Source organism: Podarcis liolepis, assembly GCF_965112155.1.
Source record: "Podarcis liolepis genome assembly, chromosome: 1".
NCBI classification, from domain to species: Eukaryota; Metazoa; Chordata; class Lepidosauria; order Squamata; family Lacertidae; genus Podarcis; species Podarcis liolepis.
Genome location: NC_139554.1, coordinates 83,305,983 through 83,323,423, shown reverse-complemented (window position 1 = coordinate 83,323,423; position 17,441 = coordinate 83,305,983). Strand labels below are relative to the sequence as shown.

At 47.5% G+C, this 17,441-nt stretch overlaps 1 protein-coding gene across 1 annotated transcript; it reads right to left on the bottom strand.

The window, feature by feature from the left end:
* Positions 1 to 1,373: 1,373 nt before the first annotated feature.
* On the bottom strand, positions 1,374 to 17,210 carry LOC310687585 (rho-related GTP-binding protein RhoF-like). Its single transcript, XM_083462836.1, has 5 exons — positions 16,833 to 17,210; positions 14,251 to 14,338; positions 10,856 to 10,965; positions 5,187 to 5,321; positions 1,374 to 4,226 (listed from the first exon to the last, which is right to left on the bottom strand). Exons 1-5 carry the CDS (start codon positions 16,977 to 16,979, stop codon positions 4,059 to 4,061), a joined length of 648 nt encoding a protein of 215 aa, XP_083318962.1. The 5' UTR covers positions 16,980 to 17,210; the 3' UTR covers positions 1,374 to 4,058.
* Between the last annotated feature and the right edge of the window lie 231 nt (positions 17,211 to 17,441).

Genomic DNA, 17,441 nt, shown 5'->3' with positions numbered 1-17,441 from the left:
GTTGGAAGGGACCCCGAGAGTCATCTAGTCCAACCCCCTGCAAGGCAGGAATTCTGCCCACAGCTGCCCACTAACTTTCTGGTTAACAGCCAGACACACTGCCTCATTGCGCCTCATGTCGTGATCATATTCAGATTAGATTAGTGCAATGTGCTTTAGGTGGGGCTGCCCCTGAAAAGTGTTTGAAACTTCAGTTGGTGCAAAATGATGCAGCCAGTGTTGCCTGGGGTTCGCTTTTGGGAACATATTCATCTGTTTTTGTTGAATCTGCACTGGGTTCCAGTAGTAGATTACTATCCATAAAGTCCTAAGTGGTTTGGATCCAGGATATATATTAAAGATGGCGGAGCTCTGTCCTTTTCTGCATCTGCCCAACCTATTAGCTTCAGAAGCATAACAAACAGAGAAAAGAGTTAAATACTTTTATTTAATTTAAAAATCAGGGATAGAAGTTAATTTAAAATGCACCTTATATGACACGCCCTTCTTCCAAGGAGCTCAGAATGTCCTGCTTGGGGGCTATTCCGTTTTATTTTCAGATAAATCCTATGAAATAGCCTCATTTGACAGATTATGATTTGTCCTATGTCATCCAAAGAGTGTTGTGCCTAACTGAAGATTTGAACTGAGATCTTTTCCATTTCATTGATGTCTATAGCCTCCAACTCAGTGGTATTCCATCCTCTCTCCCCTGGGTTTGTGTGTGTGTGTGGCTATGGGTGGTTATTGTGATGAGTTTGTCTTATGACTGGAGGCTTTGCATGGCTGCCTCATCACATGATTTCAGCTGCCATGCAATGAGCTTTGACTTATTTCCACCTCAAGGTCATATTGTTGGAATGTGCTGTCCAGTACTGTAGCTGTTTCCAAAGTTCTAGCCCTAGATGCTATGGATTTTTCTGTTAAATTTATATTCAACTCTTATCCCACCCCAATCCAGTGCGTACCATTGAACAAATGTTGGGCTGAAAGCATATAAACATCCTTCTCCATTCTTCAATCATTCTGGAGCCCAGAATGTTCTCCAAAGTAGTGACTCTTCGAATGGCATACAAAAGATGAACAGGTTAAATCTGTAATGATACACTGGGCAAAGGATTTGGAGCACAACATTCAGACTGGGAATGGTTATGGAAAACGGATTTGAAATTCATGGCATGTTCTACGCTAAAAGAAAATTACATGAAAATGATGTACCGGTGGTATTTGACTCCTAGTAAGCTAGCAAAAATGTATAGAACAAGTACAAATACCTGCTGGAAATGTAAAGAAAAAGAAGCTACCTTTTATCATCTGCGGTGGTCATGCAAAGTTATAAAGACTTTCTGGGAAATGATATATAATGAATTGAAAAAAAAATTGTTTAAAATAACTTTTCTAAAATAACCAGAAGACTTTTTATTAGGAATGGTAGGTACCGACATCCCAAAGGAACAGAAATGACACAGATGCTATTAGCCCAGAGATGGAATAAGACAAAGCCCCTACCAGAGAGGAATGGGAAATCAAGCTGAAATGGCAAAACTGATCGGAAAGCTCAGGGACGAATAATAATAATAATAATAATAATAATAATAATAATAATAATAATTTATACCCTGCCCTTCCCAGTTCCAAAACTGGGCTCAGGGTGGCTAACACCAAATTTAAAACACTTAATTGTAAAAGTAGCATAAAATACAGTATAAAAACATTAATAACAATAAAATTCAAAATTCAGAAATCAATTTAGGGGAAATAAGTATTAGATAATCCCCAGGGCAAAAACAAAGTAGTGTACAAAAACAAAGTAGTGACTTTTAAAAAAGTAACTCAGAACAGACACACTTTTTGGTCAATATCTAGTGAAACCTTATAAGTAGCAGAGAAAACCTGTTCTTTGGGTGACTTGGAATACTATCACTCATTGTGGCCAGGTGCTTGTAGTTGTTGCCAGCTACTCTGTCTGAGGATTATAGATCCCTAAATTGACTAAAGGCAAAATCAGGTCCCAGAAAGGATGAAAAAAAATGTGTGAAATTAACAACCTCTACTGCAGCTTCTCAGGAAACATAATTTTCTGGAAAGGACAGTGTTGACAATCAACAACATGGAAGACATAAGCACTTGGGTGGATATAGTGGACAACAAATTTAGAAGGTGGGAGCCAGTGTGGTGCAGTGGTTAAGAGCGGTAGATTCGTAATCTGTGGAATCGGGTTCACATCTCCGCTTCTCCACATGCAGCTGCTGGGTGACCTTGGGCTAGTCACACTTCTTTGAAGTCTCTCAGCCCTGCTTACCTCACAGAGTGTTTGTTGTCGGGGAGGAAGGGAAAGGAGAACGTTAGCTGCCTTCGGGTAGTGATAAAGCGGGATATCAAATCCAAACTCCTCTTCTTCTTTTAAGGTTTGGTGTAAACCTGTCCTAAAGAAGCTGGTTGCAGCCTGCTTGCTACCTGTGGCATGCCAGGCACTTGACAACTCCTCCATTTGCAATCTTAGGCAGACAGCAAAAACTGGAGGCTTATTGAGTGGCTGGTAGGCTGCATTTGGCTGGTGGGGTTTACATATTTTAGGCCTGGTATAAACACAAATGGAATATGTGGAGGGAGGTCTTTACCTGATTCTCATGACATTTAGATCCAGAAGCTAAGACCATCTACTAATCTTCTCCACTTAAGCCAGCTGCTAAAAGCAAGCCGATATCGAGTCACTAGATCTTGGAGGCTTGATTTTAAGCTGGTACATTCTGGTGCCCCTAAGGTTTGGGGGGCCCTGGGCAAGAAAGTCATTTGGGGCCCCTTAAAGGAATGAAAGCAAGTCAGGCATAAAATTTCACTTGATTCTTTACATGAAACTGCAATGAAAATACAATTGTATCGTAATGCATTCATTGTGGTCAATTTTTAATACAGCTGGAGTGGAGAATATTATGAGTTTGTGGATGCTAGACATCTCTAATTTGCTGGGTCTAGTAGCTGTTAGAATTTAATTAAAGCTAGGGTGTTAAAACTAGATGCCAGACACGTATGAAGTTGTGTACGAGATACTTCTAATTCCCCTAGAATTAGCAAGTGTCCAAAGCTAATTAAGCCAAGCTATTCTCCTGTGTGGAGGTGGTAGCATGGTAGATGAGCCATTAATACGACAAAGGATCAAAAGGTGCTTGGTGTGAGATGGCAAATGAGTGGGACCTTTCCCTCAACAGATAAAGCCAAAACTTGGAGTGGCAGTGTTGGGAGTTATGTGACCAGGAGAAGTGAAGTAGCAGGCAGGGCATGATGTCTGGTGTCTGTTTGGATCCAAGGCTGCACCTATGGGAGAAGCAAGACCCTCTTGGAGTGTTAATGCTGTGAACCCCTCCATCGTAGGCTCAGTTTGTATATATGTATACATATACTATATATCATAAAGCCACCACAGTCTCTTATGTGCCTCGTTCCCAAAATGAAACATGGACCCTGGACAAAGCACCTGGAACCCCTGGAATTTTGCACAGCTCAGAGATTGGGGTGGTGTGCAACACTGGTGTCAGAACTCGGGATCCGTGTTTTCTGGAAGAGGGCCCTTGAGTGAGGTATGCCTGAATCAAAATGGAGGGAGACTGTGTGCAAGAATACATTATCTAACACTACATTGTAAATACACAGATACAAGTCATAAACAAAAAGAAACAAATTGTTATGTCGAGGAAACCCTAAAAATCTAAAAAAATATAAAAGTTTTTATATAATATCATGGTAGGAGGAACATATGGTATTCAGATCACTGATAAATAATGGTATAATGATTGATCACTTAAAAGTAAATTCTCTAGTACCCTGTTTAATGAAATGAACTGCTTTGAGCCTCCTTGGAAGCAAAGTCCTCAATCAATCCACTGTAATTGCAGCCTCTCCCAAGTTTATGTTCAACTGAAATCCTGCTGAGAATGACTGACCATAAAGGAGGCAAGCAGGATTTTGTACAAGACTTGGGGGCTCCCTAAAGCGTGGGGTGCTGGGCAGTTGCCAAACACCCCACCAATCCTCCACTGTTGGTTCCATCCATCTGCTGACATGTTGATCTACTCTGGCTATCAGGAAAGCAGGCAAGTCCTTTTGGGTTTGCACCTGCGTTTCTTCTTCTTCATGGTACTCAAGGCTGCTCTGGAAGCCTCTGTGAATATGTTGATGATGTTCTCATGGAAACGAGCTGAGCACTCAAGGTAGGCAACTGCATGGAGATTCCGGGCCAAAGACTCTCCCTATAAAGGCGTGGGTGGAGGGGGAAAGAGGAGAAGAAGAGAATGTCATAATAAATGATGATGATGATGGTGATGATGATAATAATAATAATAATAATAATTTATATTTATACTCCAGCCACTCTGGGTGGCTCCCAACAGAATATTAATATTATTATTATTATTATTATTATTATTATTATTACAATAAAACATCAAACATTAAAAACTTCCTTAAATAGGGCTGCCTTCAGATGTCTTCTAAAAGTCAGATAGTTGCTTTTTTCCTTGACATCTGATGGGAGAGCTTTCCACGGGGCAGGTGTCACTACCCAGAAGGCCCTCTGTCTGGTTCCCTGTAGCTTCACTTCTCGCAGTGAAGGAACTGCCAGAAGGCCCTCAGAGCTGGACCTCAGTGTCTGGGCTGAACAATGCAGGTGGAGATGCTCCTTCAGGTATACTGGGTGGAGGCCATTTAGGGCTTTAAAGGTCAGCGCCAACACTTTGAACTGTACGTCATAGATCTTGTTAGCGAAAGGGAGGAGAGCGAAGACCCTGCCAAAAGGAAAATAAGGGGTGGTCCATGACATTTTACTTCCTGAAACAAAATCCACACTGAATCCCAGAGTAAGAAATTTTCTGCCCTTTCGTGGCAAGACAAAAGCTGGTGCCTGTATTTGACCATCTCAGTGGTGGGGCTGCTCTTGCTCAATAAACTTCTATTAGGAAGAAATTCCTTTGCACTGCAAGCAAACACATACTTTTCAACTAATATTTGATTGCCACTCTCCATTACCAGCACCTGGCAAGGATGGGGCTCTGGCAAGAATGACCATATGGGCAGAAGTAAAAACAACAACATGCCTGCTGTGTCCCAGAGACATGTCTGTGGGATTCATATTGTTTAGTGTGGAAGTCCATTGGTGCTGACTCTTGCCCGTGTGAGGCTGGTGCAGAGGAGCTATCGGCTGATTGTATTACCTTCTGATATGTGATGGGCTCCAGGTGGTCCTGATGCAACCTCCTTAGCAGAACCTTGTCCTTTCTTAGGTCTGTCTTGCATCCAACAAGCAGGAGTGGAATCCCTCTGCAGAAATGGTTCACTTCAGGGTACCACTAAAAGGGGACACACACACACACACACACACACAGAGAGAGAGAGAGAGAGAGAGAGAGAGTGTAAGTAACATGGTGGTGAGGGGCTGGATCCTGATATATAAATGAGCAGAGAAATTAATAGAGGTTTTTCTGAAGAACCGCAACTTAAAATGTTTAGTTTGTTCACTATATTAATGAAAATGAATTGTTTCCTTAAATAAGACACCCATATCTGCTAAATGATGCCTTTCCTATTCACTACTTCCCCTCTTTCAATGCTTCAGGAATGCTGTAGTGTGTGTGCATGCCAACTTGGCATACCAATTTGATTATACCACACACACACAGGAAATTTGTGTGCTTAATCGATGCTAGGGTACAACTGGACGCCATTTTGAATCAAGATGGTGGACTGGAGCTTTCAAGACGACACTGATTTTTTTGGTATCTTAAAATTCCTGAGCAATGTTGGGTGCAAATCTGCAGATTATATCTACATCTATCTATCATATCACATTATTCTTATATCACCTATTCCATAGACTCCAGAGGCAGCTGTTCTTACTGAGTTCATAGATAGCCTTGGGTTAGTTATTGTGTTAAGTCGTGGGTTGACATAGCAGCCGGCACAGCGATTTCTTCAAGTAGCTCTTTTATTCTGGTAAGCTGAAATAGAACTGACTGCGAACAGCTCAGCCGGCCTGTATTTATAGGCAGCCGGCTGTCAACATTGTAACCACAACCCCAGAGTTCCCGCCTAAAATAACTGCCGCGGACCTGAGTGAAAACTATCTACAGACCTGAGTGAAAACTATATACAGTATCCCCCTGTTGGCCCAGGGTGAACTACACTACATAACACCCCTCCCCACCGAGATAAGGCGTTAGTTACAATCGTAATGGTTTCCTTATATGCAGCACCACGCGTAATGGTTCAATTAGGCACAAAAGCATATCGGTTACATTTCCCATACTTAGACCAACAGTGATACCTGTCCAACAACATAGTCCTTTAAATAAGTTGGGCGCTTGGAAACTCTGCCAGACCGCCGGGGACTGGTAGCCAAGTCCGGAGGGCCACACAGTTCTCGCTGAGGCTGTGGTGCGACCCTAGGTGGCGTTGGAACCAACTCCCCTGGATCCGCTGCTGTGGGTGGAGCCTCCGCAAGTGGAGTGGTCTGAGTCTGTTCTGAAACGGCTTGGTTCGGCTCCACGCTGGCAGTTTGCGAGGGAGGTGTAAGTGGGGCCTCGCCATCTGTACGTGTCTCTTCTGGAGCCGCAAGCGCAGTTGGGGGCACCTCGGTAGTGTCCAAGTCCCCAACCCTGCGCCTAAGCTGGTCTATGTGCCGTCGCCACAAGCGTCCGTCTTCGAGTGCCACCTGGTACGAGCGAGGTCCAGTGACTCCCACTACTGTGGCTGGCACCCAAGGGATGTCCCCCACATAGTTCCGGGCAAAGACCTGGTTTCCTGGGACAAATGACCGTGGTGCGTTGGCACAGCCTGGGGGTTCAGCCACGGCAAAGTCTGGGTGTAGCCGGTCGAGCGGTGACCTGAGGCGGCGGCCCATAAGCAGTTCAGCAGGACTCCTCCCTGTGGCCGCATGAGGGGTGATGTGTTGCACGAACAAGTATTCGGCGACCCGCTCATGCCAGTCTCCCCGGTCCAGGCGTGCCAGTGCCTCTTTTGTTGAGCGCACCATTCTTTCCGCTTGCCCGTTGCTGGATGGATGAAAAGGTGCCGTTAGGGCATGGCGGATGCCCAGTCCCAAAAGATACCGCTCAAACGTGCCTGACGTGAACTGTGGTCCGTTGTCAGAGACAAGGACATCAGGACACCCATGCATTGCAAACAGGCCTCGCAGCACCCGGATGACAGCTTCGGTGGTGGTGGAGGGCATCAGGGCGACCTCCAGCCATTTGGAATAGGCGTCCACCACTACCATAAAGGTCCGGCCGTGAAAGGGGCCAGCCAGATCGATGTGCACCCTCGACCAGGGTGTCTTTGGCGTCTCCCAGGTGTGTCCCTTAGCTGCCGGTGGTGCAGGCCTTGACTCTTGGCACGCTTGACAGGCGGACACCCAGGCAGTGATGGCATCGTCCATATTAGGCCACCAGACGTAACACCGAGCCAACGCCTTCATTTTGACAATTCCCGGGTGGCCAACGTGCAGAGCCTCCAGGACGCGCTGACGGAGTCCCTGGGGAATCACGACGCGGTCTCCCCACAGCAGACAGCCGCGATGAGCTGAGAGTTCATGTTGTCTGGTTGCGAAGGGCTGGAACTCTGCTGCAAAAGGCCCTTGTGGCCACCCCCTCCACACCCAGTTGAGCACCCGACTGATGGTGCGATCCTGGGCAGACGCGGAGGCCACAGTGGCAGCCGATACAGGCGCTGCCGGAAGATCCTCAATCAGAAGGAGTGATGAAGCTGGAGCCGGGTCTTCCACAAATGCTGGAAGAGGGCAACGGCTGAGGGCGTCGGCATGGCCCATCGATTTCCCCGGGCGATGGATGATCCGGTAGTGGTAGGCAGCCAGGAAAACAGTCCATCGCAGCATGCGTGGTGAGAGGACCGGTGGAGTTGGACGATCACCGGCGAGGAGGCCCAGGAGTGGCTTGTGGTCAGTGATGAGGTCAAAAGTCCTGCCATAGAGGTATTCATGGAACCTCTTCACTCCAGCCACAAGTGCCAATGCCTCCTTGTCGAGCTGGCTGTAATTCCGTTCCGTCGGAGATAGTGTCCTGGAAAAGTAAGCGAGCGGTGCTTCTCTTCCATCTGGAAAACGGTGACTAAGGACAGCACCTATGCCAAAATGTGAGGCGTCGCAGGCAAGGACCAGCGGCCTGGATTCACTGTACTGTACCAGCACACTGTCTGAAGAAAGGAGAGCCTTGACCGCGTTGAAGGCCGCTGTCTCCCGATGACCCCAGGCCCAAGGCGTCTTAGTGCTAAGGAGTCGGTGAAGAGGCTCAGCCACTGTGGCTTTGTGGGGCAGGAACATGTTATAAAAGTTCAGCAGCCCCAGGAATGCCTGCAACTCCGTTTTGTTCTTTGGGGTGGGGGCCTGCTGGATAGCGCGGATCTTGGATGTGGTTGGATGAAGGCCGGAGGCATCGATAAGATAGCCCAGGAACTCTACCTGTGGAACGGCAATCTGGCACTTCTCCCTCTTTACCTTGAGCCCGGCCTCCTGGAACCTGGTCAGCACGGCACGGAGGCGCTCAAACAGCTGCTGGTGTGAGTCTGCAGACACCAAGACGTCATCAAAATATGGTACCACGCCCGGAAGCCCTTGCAGGAGACGCTCCATAAGGCTTTGGAAGATGCCAGGAGCCACACTCACCCCGAACTGCAACCGGCGGCAACGGAATGCCCCCCGGTGGGTGACGATCGTCTGGGCTTCAGCAGTGGCATCATCGACTGGCAGTTGTTGATAGGCTTGGGCAAGGTCCAGCTTAGCGAAGACCTTACCCTCACCCAGGGAATGCAGCAGGTGTTGGACAACAGGAACCGGATAAGCGTGCTGCTGAAGTGCCTTGTTGATCGTGCACTTGTAGTCAGCGCAGATTCTCACCGATCCATCTGGCTTGACAGGCGTGACGATGGGGGTTTCCCACTTTGCGTGGTCAACCGGCTCCAAAACTCCTTGGGCGATCAGTTTGTCCAGTTGTTCGTCCACCTTAGCCTTGAGAGCAAAGGGAACCCGGCGTGGCTTTAGCTTGATGGGGGCGACTTGTGGATCAAGGCTAAAGGAGATGGGCGTACCTGTATATTGCCCCAAGGTGCCGTCAAAAACCTCGGCAAAGTCTTTGACCAGACCCTCAGTCTCTGCGTTAGAGATGCAGTTGATGCCGGTGACTTCCAGGCCGAGGGCATTAAACCAGTCTAGCCCTAGGAGGCTTGGCCGCTGACCTTCGACCACCACCAACCGGAGCAGGCCCGAAAAATCCTTGAAGGCGATCCGGAACCGGCCAACGCCTACCACGGGAATGTCGTTTCCCTGGTAGTCTCTCAGGTGTACGCGGTGAGAGCCGAGTTGCCTTTTGGACACTCTGGGTACCAGTCTTTTGATGGTGCTCCATGACACGATGGACAGGGCAGACCCGGTGTCGATCTCCATGTCACATGGAGCTCCTTCAATGAGCACCGTGACGTTCAGCTTGCATCGCGTAGGCGAGTCGGTTTGGCCAATCGTGGTTCCAGACGGGCAGCGGCAGTTGGTGAGAGCGAAACAACTTTCCTTGGCTGACTGGAGTGAAGACTTGGACTTGCGAGTCGATGAAGGGGGGGTGTCAGATGGAGCCGATCGGCAGACCTTAGCGATGTGGCCCCTTCTGGAACACTTCCTACAGATGGCGTCTCTGAATCGACACTTGGCACGGGAATGGTTGCCTCCGCAGCCAGCACATTCCGGTTGGCCCTTGGACTTCTGTTGGAACTTCCTGCGCTCCCGCTTTGTCTGGTGCACGTCATCGTCTTCACTGGAGGATGCCTCATCACTGCTGGCCTCTTCATGATGCACCGGAACTGGCTCCCTAGCAAGACGCAGGCTGCTGGACTTGCGGATCTCCTGGGCGGAGCGTTCAGCAGCTTCTGAGGCCACAGCCTCCTCAATGGCTTTCTGTAGCGTGAGGTCTGGCTTGGCTAGGAGACGCCGTTGCAGATGGATGTCCCGGACCCCGCAGACGATTCGATCCATCAGGGCATCGTCTAAGTCTCGGAACTCACAGTGCATTGCAGCCTGTCGCAGGGCGGTGGTGTAGTTGTTGATTGACTCCCCCTCTGCCTGGTTCCGGTGGTAGAACGCATGGCGGGCAGCAATCTTGGACGGCTTCGGTGCGTAGTGGTTGCGGAGCTTCTCTTGGATCGTGTCCCATGGTGTTGCCTGGACTGCTTCAGGCGCAACCAATGCTCGGATCGTCTCAAACACCTCAGGCCCACAGAGGCTGAGAAATAGGCCCCGCTTCCGATCCGTTGATACTGCTGTCAGCTCGTTGGCTTGGAGGTAGCAGTCGAACCGAGCGAGGTAGGAGTCCCATGATTCAGAGGCTGGCGCAAACGGCGGTAGAGGCACAAGTGAAGCCATGATTCCGATGCCGGCGTGAAGGGCGATGGATGGAACACAGTGCTCCAGCCAGAAGAGTCAGCTCTGAATTGGTTCTGCCCAGTGATTTCGCTCAGTGATTTCGCTCTGTGATTCAGCTCAGTTCAGAGGCTGGCCGCATCTGGCTGTGCTCTGATGTCTATCTATCCCATCCTCGTCGCCAGTGTTAAGTCGTGGGTTGACATAGCAGCCGGCACAGCGATTTCTTCAAGTAGCTCTTTTATTCTGGTAAGCTGAAATAGAACTGACTGCGAACAGCTCAGCCGGCCTGTATTTATAGGCAGCCGGCTGTCAACATTGTAACCACAACCCCAGAGTTCCCGCCTAAAATAACTGCCGCGGACCTGAGTGAAAACTATCTACAGACCTGAGTGAAAACTATATACAGTATCCCCCTGTTGGCCCAGGGTGAACTACACTACATAACATATTGCATGGCCTTTTTACCTTTGTGAGGATGTTGTTGAAGCTGGCAGGGCTGGTGACATCATAGCACATGATAACTGCATGAGCCCCATTATAGGAGAGGGGGCGGAGCCTGTCGTAATCGTCCTGCCCTAGGTGGAGTGGAGACAAAGTTGTACGCATTGCTTTCACCTCTATAGCGCAATATGCAAATGCTCCGTGCCGAGGACAAATGCTTTTAATAAATATCCCCCTTCCATGTTGCATTTCACTGTCCAAAATATTAACAACTATGTTGGTGTAATTTGGGAAAAAAATATGGGTGAAATGGCACTAAATGCTTGGGCCGTGTTCTGAACTGCACATTCTCTGTGACTGGGTTCTGCTTAGAGAAGGAGCCAGGTGGTTAGAAACAGTCCAAGGATAAATGCCTAAAGCACAACTCACCCACCGTCCCTTTCTCTAAGGATTGTGTGAATGTGCAGTGGGGTGGTGTTGGTGCTATAAAGCCAAGACTGCTTTTGCTAGCAGTGTGAGGTGTTCACTGCTCAGTGCAAAGCATCAATGTTGTGAAACTGAAGGTTACATGCTATAGCATGGTGAGCTAGCATGGCAAAGTGCTAGTGGATCTCTGTCAATTTGTATCTTTGAAATGTTTATTTCTAAGACCAGAATAATTGTATTTTATAGTAGATTAGTTCATGATGTACCGGCATCAGTTAACGTAGCTAGCATGTTTATGCTTGTCTTGTGCCATGAGACAATAAACCTTTTATACAGTGGTACCTCGGGTTACATACGCTTCAGGTTACATACGCTTCAGGTTACAGACTCCGCTAACCCAGAAATAGTGCTTCAGGTTAAGAACTTTGCTTCAGGATGAGAACAGAAATCGTGCTCCGGCGGCGTGGCGGCAGCAGGAGGCCCCATTAGCTAAAGTGGTGCTTCAGGTTAAGAACAGTTTCAGGTTAAGTACAGACCTCTGGAACGAATTAAGTACTTAACCTGAGGTACCACTGTACTTTGAACTGAACTGAGTGAGAAAGGAGTTGTCTTAACCGGGAACTCTGGACATGGCGGTCTACTGGAAAGCAGGAAGACTCTGCATGTTGTGCTGGAAGAATCTGCTGGAGCTGCGCATACTCTGCCGATCACACTAGTCAAAGTGTGGTGTTGTATCAACAACAGATGGTTGGACCGAGTCTACAAGTCCATCAGGCTAGACCTTTTTTAATCAGAGGATTTCAATTCAGCCTTTCTACTGCAAGATTGCATGGTTAGCACGGAGACAGGTTCCTACTGAAAACGAAATTTTAAATGGAATGTTTGAGCCATTAACATCTGATTAATTTATACTTAAGCAAGCCAAAAATGCCACCACTTGCATTTCCTTAGGGGAATATTGCTGCATTGCATTCTAAGTTGTTAATCTTATCATCCTTATCACTTAAAAGATACCTTCATAATAAGAACATGTGCCTGAGGGCAGGGAGTGGAGTGAGGGAGGCTTTCCCTTTTGTCTTCCCTCAGAAACCTGTCTCAGATAATCCACTTAAGCACTATCAGGACCCTGCTTGGCAACTCTGGAAATTCAGAAATTTTAAAATACGACTTCTAACAGAACAGATTTCCAGTATTTACAGGAAAGTTCTCTTCCTCATATTGGGGCTGTGTACGCACTATACTTTTAAAGCACAGCCGAAGCACAGTATTTCTTTCAAAAAGTTTCAGCCGCAGTTTACCCCTCACAGAACTACAATTTCCAGCAGCTCTAAACCAACTACAATACCTAGAATTCTTTGCGGGGGGGGGGGGGAATATGCTTTCAATTAACAGGAGAGGTATTGTGTGTGCAAATCTGGTTGGGCTGCCACCTACTGGAAGGAAACATTTTAGTCACAAACCAGGATCCAGTCATATACCGTATCGGCACATTCAGGTTGTGCAGTTACAGCTGATTAGGAGCTCTTGCTCAAGAAACCAACTTCCCCAAAAGATTGACATTTTTGCGAGAAGAAAAGTGATCAGAAAATGCACTGGAAAGTGGGGGTGGGGGTGGGGTGGTGACACCTGCTTTGATGCAATATCATTTAACCTCCCTACAAAGGAATCAGAACTGGTTGGCATCCATCTACCTCGGGAGACAATGGAGGGTTGAAGGCTCCTTAAATAGCCAAGTCAAAACAAAAAAATTCCTTCCAGTAGCACCTTAAAGACCAACTAAGTTAGTTCTTGGTATGAGCTTTCGTGTGCAAGCACACTTCCTCTGAAGAAGTGTGCTTGCACACGAAAGCTCATACCAAGAACTAACTTAGTTGGTCTTTAAGGTGCTACTGGAAGGAATTTTTTTGTTTTGACTATGGCAGACCAACACGGCTACCTATCTGTAAATAGCCAAGGTCATCTAACCTCCCTGCAACAAATCAAGAAAATGCTCAGTAAGGTTTCCAGGAAGTTGTACCATGAAAATATGGACTTTTGGAGGTAGGTAAGTAAGTAAGTAAGTAAATAAATAAATAAATAAATAAGCCCTCCAAATATTAAGATATGTTTTATTTACATGTTTAAGTTCAACTTCTGTTCTGTGTTCTACTCTACATTAAAAGAGAATTTCTTTTGAAGAAATATTCCACATACTGTATTCTTTAACCAGAGTTTTCATCCTTATTTTCCCAATGCAGTTTCCACCTAAGTGAGTAATACTTACTACCTGTGTGACATTTTGGGGAAGGGGGTTCCACCCAAGCATTTTAACAATCTATTGATACTGCCTCTTTGAACAAAAATCTCTGTCAGGGAGGTTGTAGCATCTATAACACCTCACTCAAGTTTAATTTAGGTTTAGTTTGTTTGATGTATGTATCGCTTCACACAACCAAAAGGAGTCTCATCAGCAACACAGAAAATGTAGCGTATGATCATTTAAAAGAATGCAAATACACTGAAAGCGGGGATTTTCTGGCTGCTATGACTGGCGCTCCTATTAAAGCCCTGGCCAATCACTGAAACATCCAAATGGCTTGGGCTGTTGACACAAGTCAACACAACACAACACAACACAACACAAGTCAAGGTGCTCGCTTGGCACCTTGGTATGCTCCTAAGTCGGGGTCAGGGTTTCTGCCCTAAGCCCTGCCCCCCCTCCCCGGCTAGCCCATGGTAAGAAATGTACTATTGCAAAAGGGAAAGCACATTTTGATATAATTGTATAGTTGACATAGTGAAATCAATTGTCCTTCTGAAAGTGCAACCCTACTTTCCAACCAACAGATCTCAGTGGCCACAGTGAATCTGTGTCACACCCAGCTTTCTTCTGGTTGATGATGCCTCTACGACTTGACAGCACACCCATTCTCACCATAATATGACCTGATAATATGTCACCTTCCATTGTGATTGTCCATAACCCTCCCCTTCAGCTACCCTGACGCACACACCTGCTGTATCCCAGAGACTGATATTCACTTGCTTGTCGTTGATGTGGAAGGGGGCTGAATATTTCTCAAATACTGTTGGGATGTAAACCTAGAAGAAGAGGAAGGTGAGAAAGAGATGTTTTTGCCTTGTCTGTGAGAAAGGACCGTTTTGTATTCTATCTCCATTCCAACATTTTTTCTTCAAGATACTATCATGCATCCCTTTCTTCAACATTTCGCTCAAATGAGCCTTCGCTCAATGTCAGGAGCAGATGGCCTGGTGGGGCACTGCCACTCACCTGACCTCTGGCCAGCCACATTGTTGCTGCTCACTGGGAGGTGCAGGGGTGAGGTTGGTGCAGTGCAAATGCGCTGGCAGGAGCACGAGATTGTCTCTGCTTCTGTGTTTGCACTACACTGGCCTCACTCCTCCCTTTCTACTTCCCAGTAAGCAGCATGAAAAGTCTGGTGGTCAGGTGAGCACAGCCATCCCACCCCACCATCTGCTACCGATCCATGTACTGTGTTTGCTGCCAGGTGGGCTTACCTTTTGAGAACACCAGAGGTGACTGCTCCATTAGGAAGAATGTGGCAGTGACCCATCACCCTCAGTCTGCTCTCAGTCAGTTCCCACCTGTTTCCCACCTGTGCTTACAAACAGCCATTGGTGGGGACCTGGTTATCAGGTTCCTCCTCCTTAGCCTCAGGGTTGCTCAGGTCCAACTCAGCAAAGAGGAGGATGGGTGCAGAACTAGAATCAGTCGGGTCTCCCTGTCCTTGATTCTGGCTCCTGCCTCCCGCTCAACCACCCCTAGTGGGCACCACTGGAGAATGCACACCAGACAAATTCTTCTTTTGTATAGCAACAGTATTGGCAACTAAATCAATGGGGGTATTTTTGTGAAAGGAAGTTTGGTGACACTGACCAGTAGTACTCTTAGTCACAGCTTAAGTTTTCCCTACTGAACTTGTTCCAGAGAAGTACCAAGGGTCCCATTACCCATGACTCCAAGGAGATGGTGAGAGAAGCTTGTTTGCCTTGTTTTTGTTGGTAGAATTTACCATGTTAGATCAGGGTTGGGGAAACTCAGGCCTGAGACCAAAGGTGACACCCCCAGCCTCTCTATCTGCCCCTTAGGACTCTCCCCAGGCCATACATAAATGTATAAAACTAATAAATTTAATTAATTAAACACACCCTTTCCCCAGACCCCACCCTGTCACCAGTCCCACTTTCCTTGGGTAGTTTTGCCAGACTGGAATGTGTCCTTAAGCCCTGATGATGCCTTTTCCTTGCCTGGGTGGTTGACAGAGAGGGATGGGTGAGTGTAGCCTCCTGCACAAAGCTAGTATTTACATTAATTGCTCCACCCACAATTGCCTCTGGCCCTGCCCATTTCTGTCATGTGGTGTTATGGACCGGTTGGACGCAGAGGAGTGGTGGGAGGCTCCAGTTGGGGAACCCCCAAGGGAATTCCCAAAGGACGAAGGTTCAGAGCCAGGGAATTGGTGCTGGGATCATGATTAGTAGTCAGAGGAAGAAGAGGGAGCAGACTGGAAGGAGGAGGTGCCAGAAGTTGAAGTGGTAACAGGCTTTAGTGAGCAGGAAGAAGCTGTGGCAGAGAGCAGTCTAGAGGCAGAAGCGGAGGCAGGAGAGGAGGGGAGGCAAGAGGCTGAGTGGAGGCAGGCTGCTGAAGAAGCCACAGGGTCTCCCCCTCCTATTGCGACAATCTCCCCTCCACCCCGGACTTCCAGAACCCACAGAGGGATGAAGAGGGTGGAGCAATGAGAGACAAGAGAAACGAGCTTCAGATAGCTTGGGAATGAACCTGGGAAGGCAGGGACCTTTAGTTCTCGCAACTGCCTCATCAGGGCAAGACCTGGTGGGAAGGGTAGCTGTGCTCACTAGGGCTGAGCCATTTTTGTTTCTTTGAATAAAGGCTTCACAGACATCTTGTGAGTCATTGCTGACCTGACGCTGATACCCACTCTTACATGTGGCCCCTGGAAGGTTACCTAGAATGGTAAAGGGATGCGGGTGGTGCTGTAGCCTAAACCACTGAGCCTCTTGGGCTTGCGGTTCGAATCCCTGTGATGGGGTGAGCTCCGGTTGCTCTGTCCTGGCTCCTGCCAACCTAGCAGTTTGAAAGCACACCAGTGCAAGTAGATAAATAGGTACTACTATGGAGGGAAGGTAAATGGTGTTTCCATGTGCTCTGGTTTCTGTCCGTGTCCCGTTCCACCAGAAGCGGTTTAGTCATGCTGGCCTCATGACCTGGAAAGCTGTCTGTGGACCAATGCCGGCTCTCTTGACCTGAAAGTGAGATGAGCGCCACAACTCCATAGTCACCTTTGACTGGACTTAACCGTCCAGGGGTCCTTTACCTTACCTAGAATGGAATGTAACCCTTGAGTTGAAAAAGGTTTCCCCACCACCCCTATCTTAGAGGTTCCCAGAACGATAACCTCAGGGCAGTAAAAAGAGCAACAACCCAAACCCACTTTGAAAGTTGGACAGTTTTCCTTGGACAGGATATACCGTAGTATGGCAAATAACAAACATATTATTGGTGGTAGCAATCCTGTGGATAGACAGGGCTTACCTTGGGGAAGTCTCCTTTTGCAAAGACCATGAGCAGCGATGTCTTTCCGCAGCCTCCATCTCCTACGACAACAACTTTGATCTCAGGGATTCCTGGAGTCTCCCGGTTGGCACCTAACTGGTCTGGAGTCTCTAAGCCTCTTTGCATCTCTACCAGCCCCCAGGGCCCTACAAAGGGGTATCTTTTGCAACGATCCAAGGAAACGGCAGATGAGATAACTTCTTTTCTCTAACAAGTTGTATAACAGGGTTCTTCCAAGCCGAGATCTGCAGCTTGACTCTTTTCTTTGCTGTAGATTTAAAAATCAAGGCTCACAGCACAAGGTCAGTGGGAGAGAGTGGCCAAGGGTGAATGTGGAACAGCAGGTGTGGCTGGAATGCGAAAGGATTGGTTGGCAGAGGGTGGAGATTGTAAACAGGGACACTTTCCCAGAAGCATCCACCCTCAGGGTGATGACGAATAGAATGGAAGATAGGGAAATTCACATATCGGCAAAGTGCTTTTCAAACAGTTCACCAAGCAAAGAAGATGGGGGCATCACCCAGGTATCGATTAAACACTGTTAAATCCTGTTCATGCCCATATCTTGCATACATTCAGGACTACACA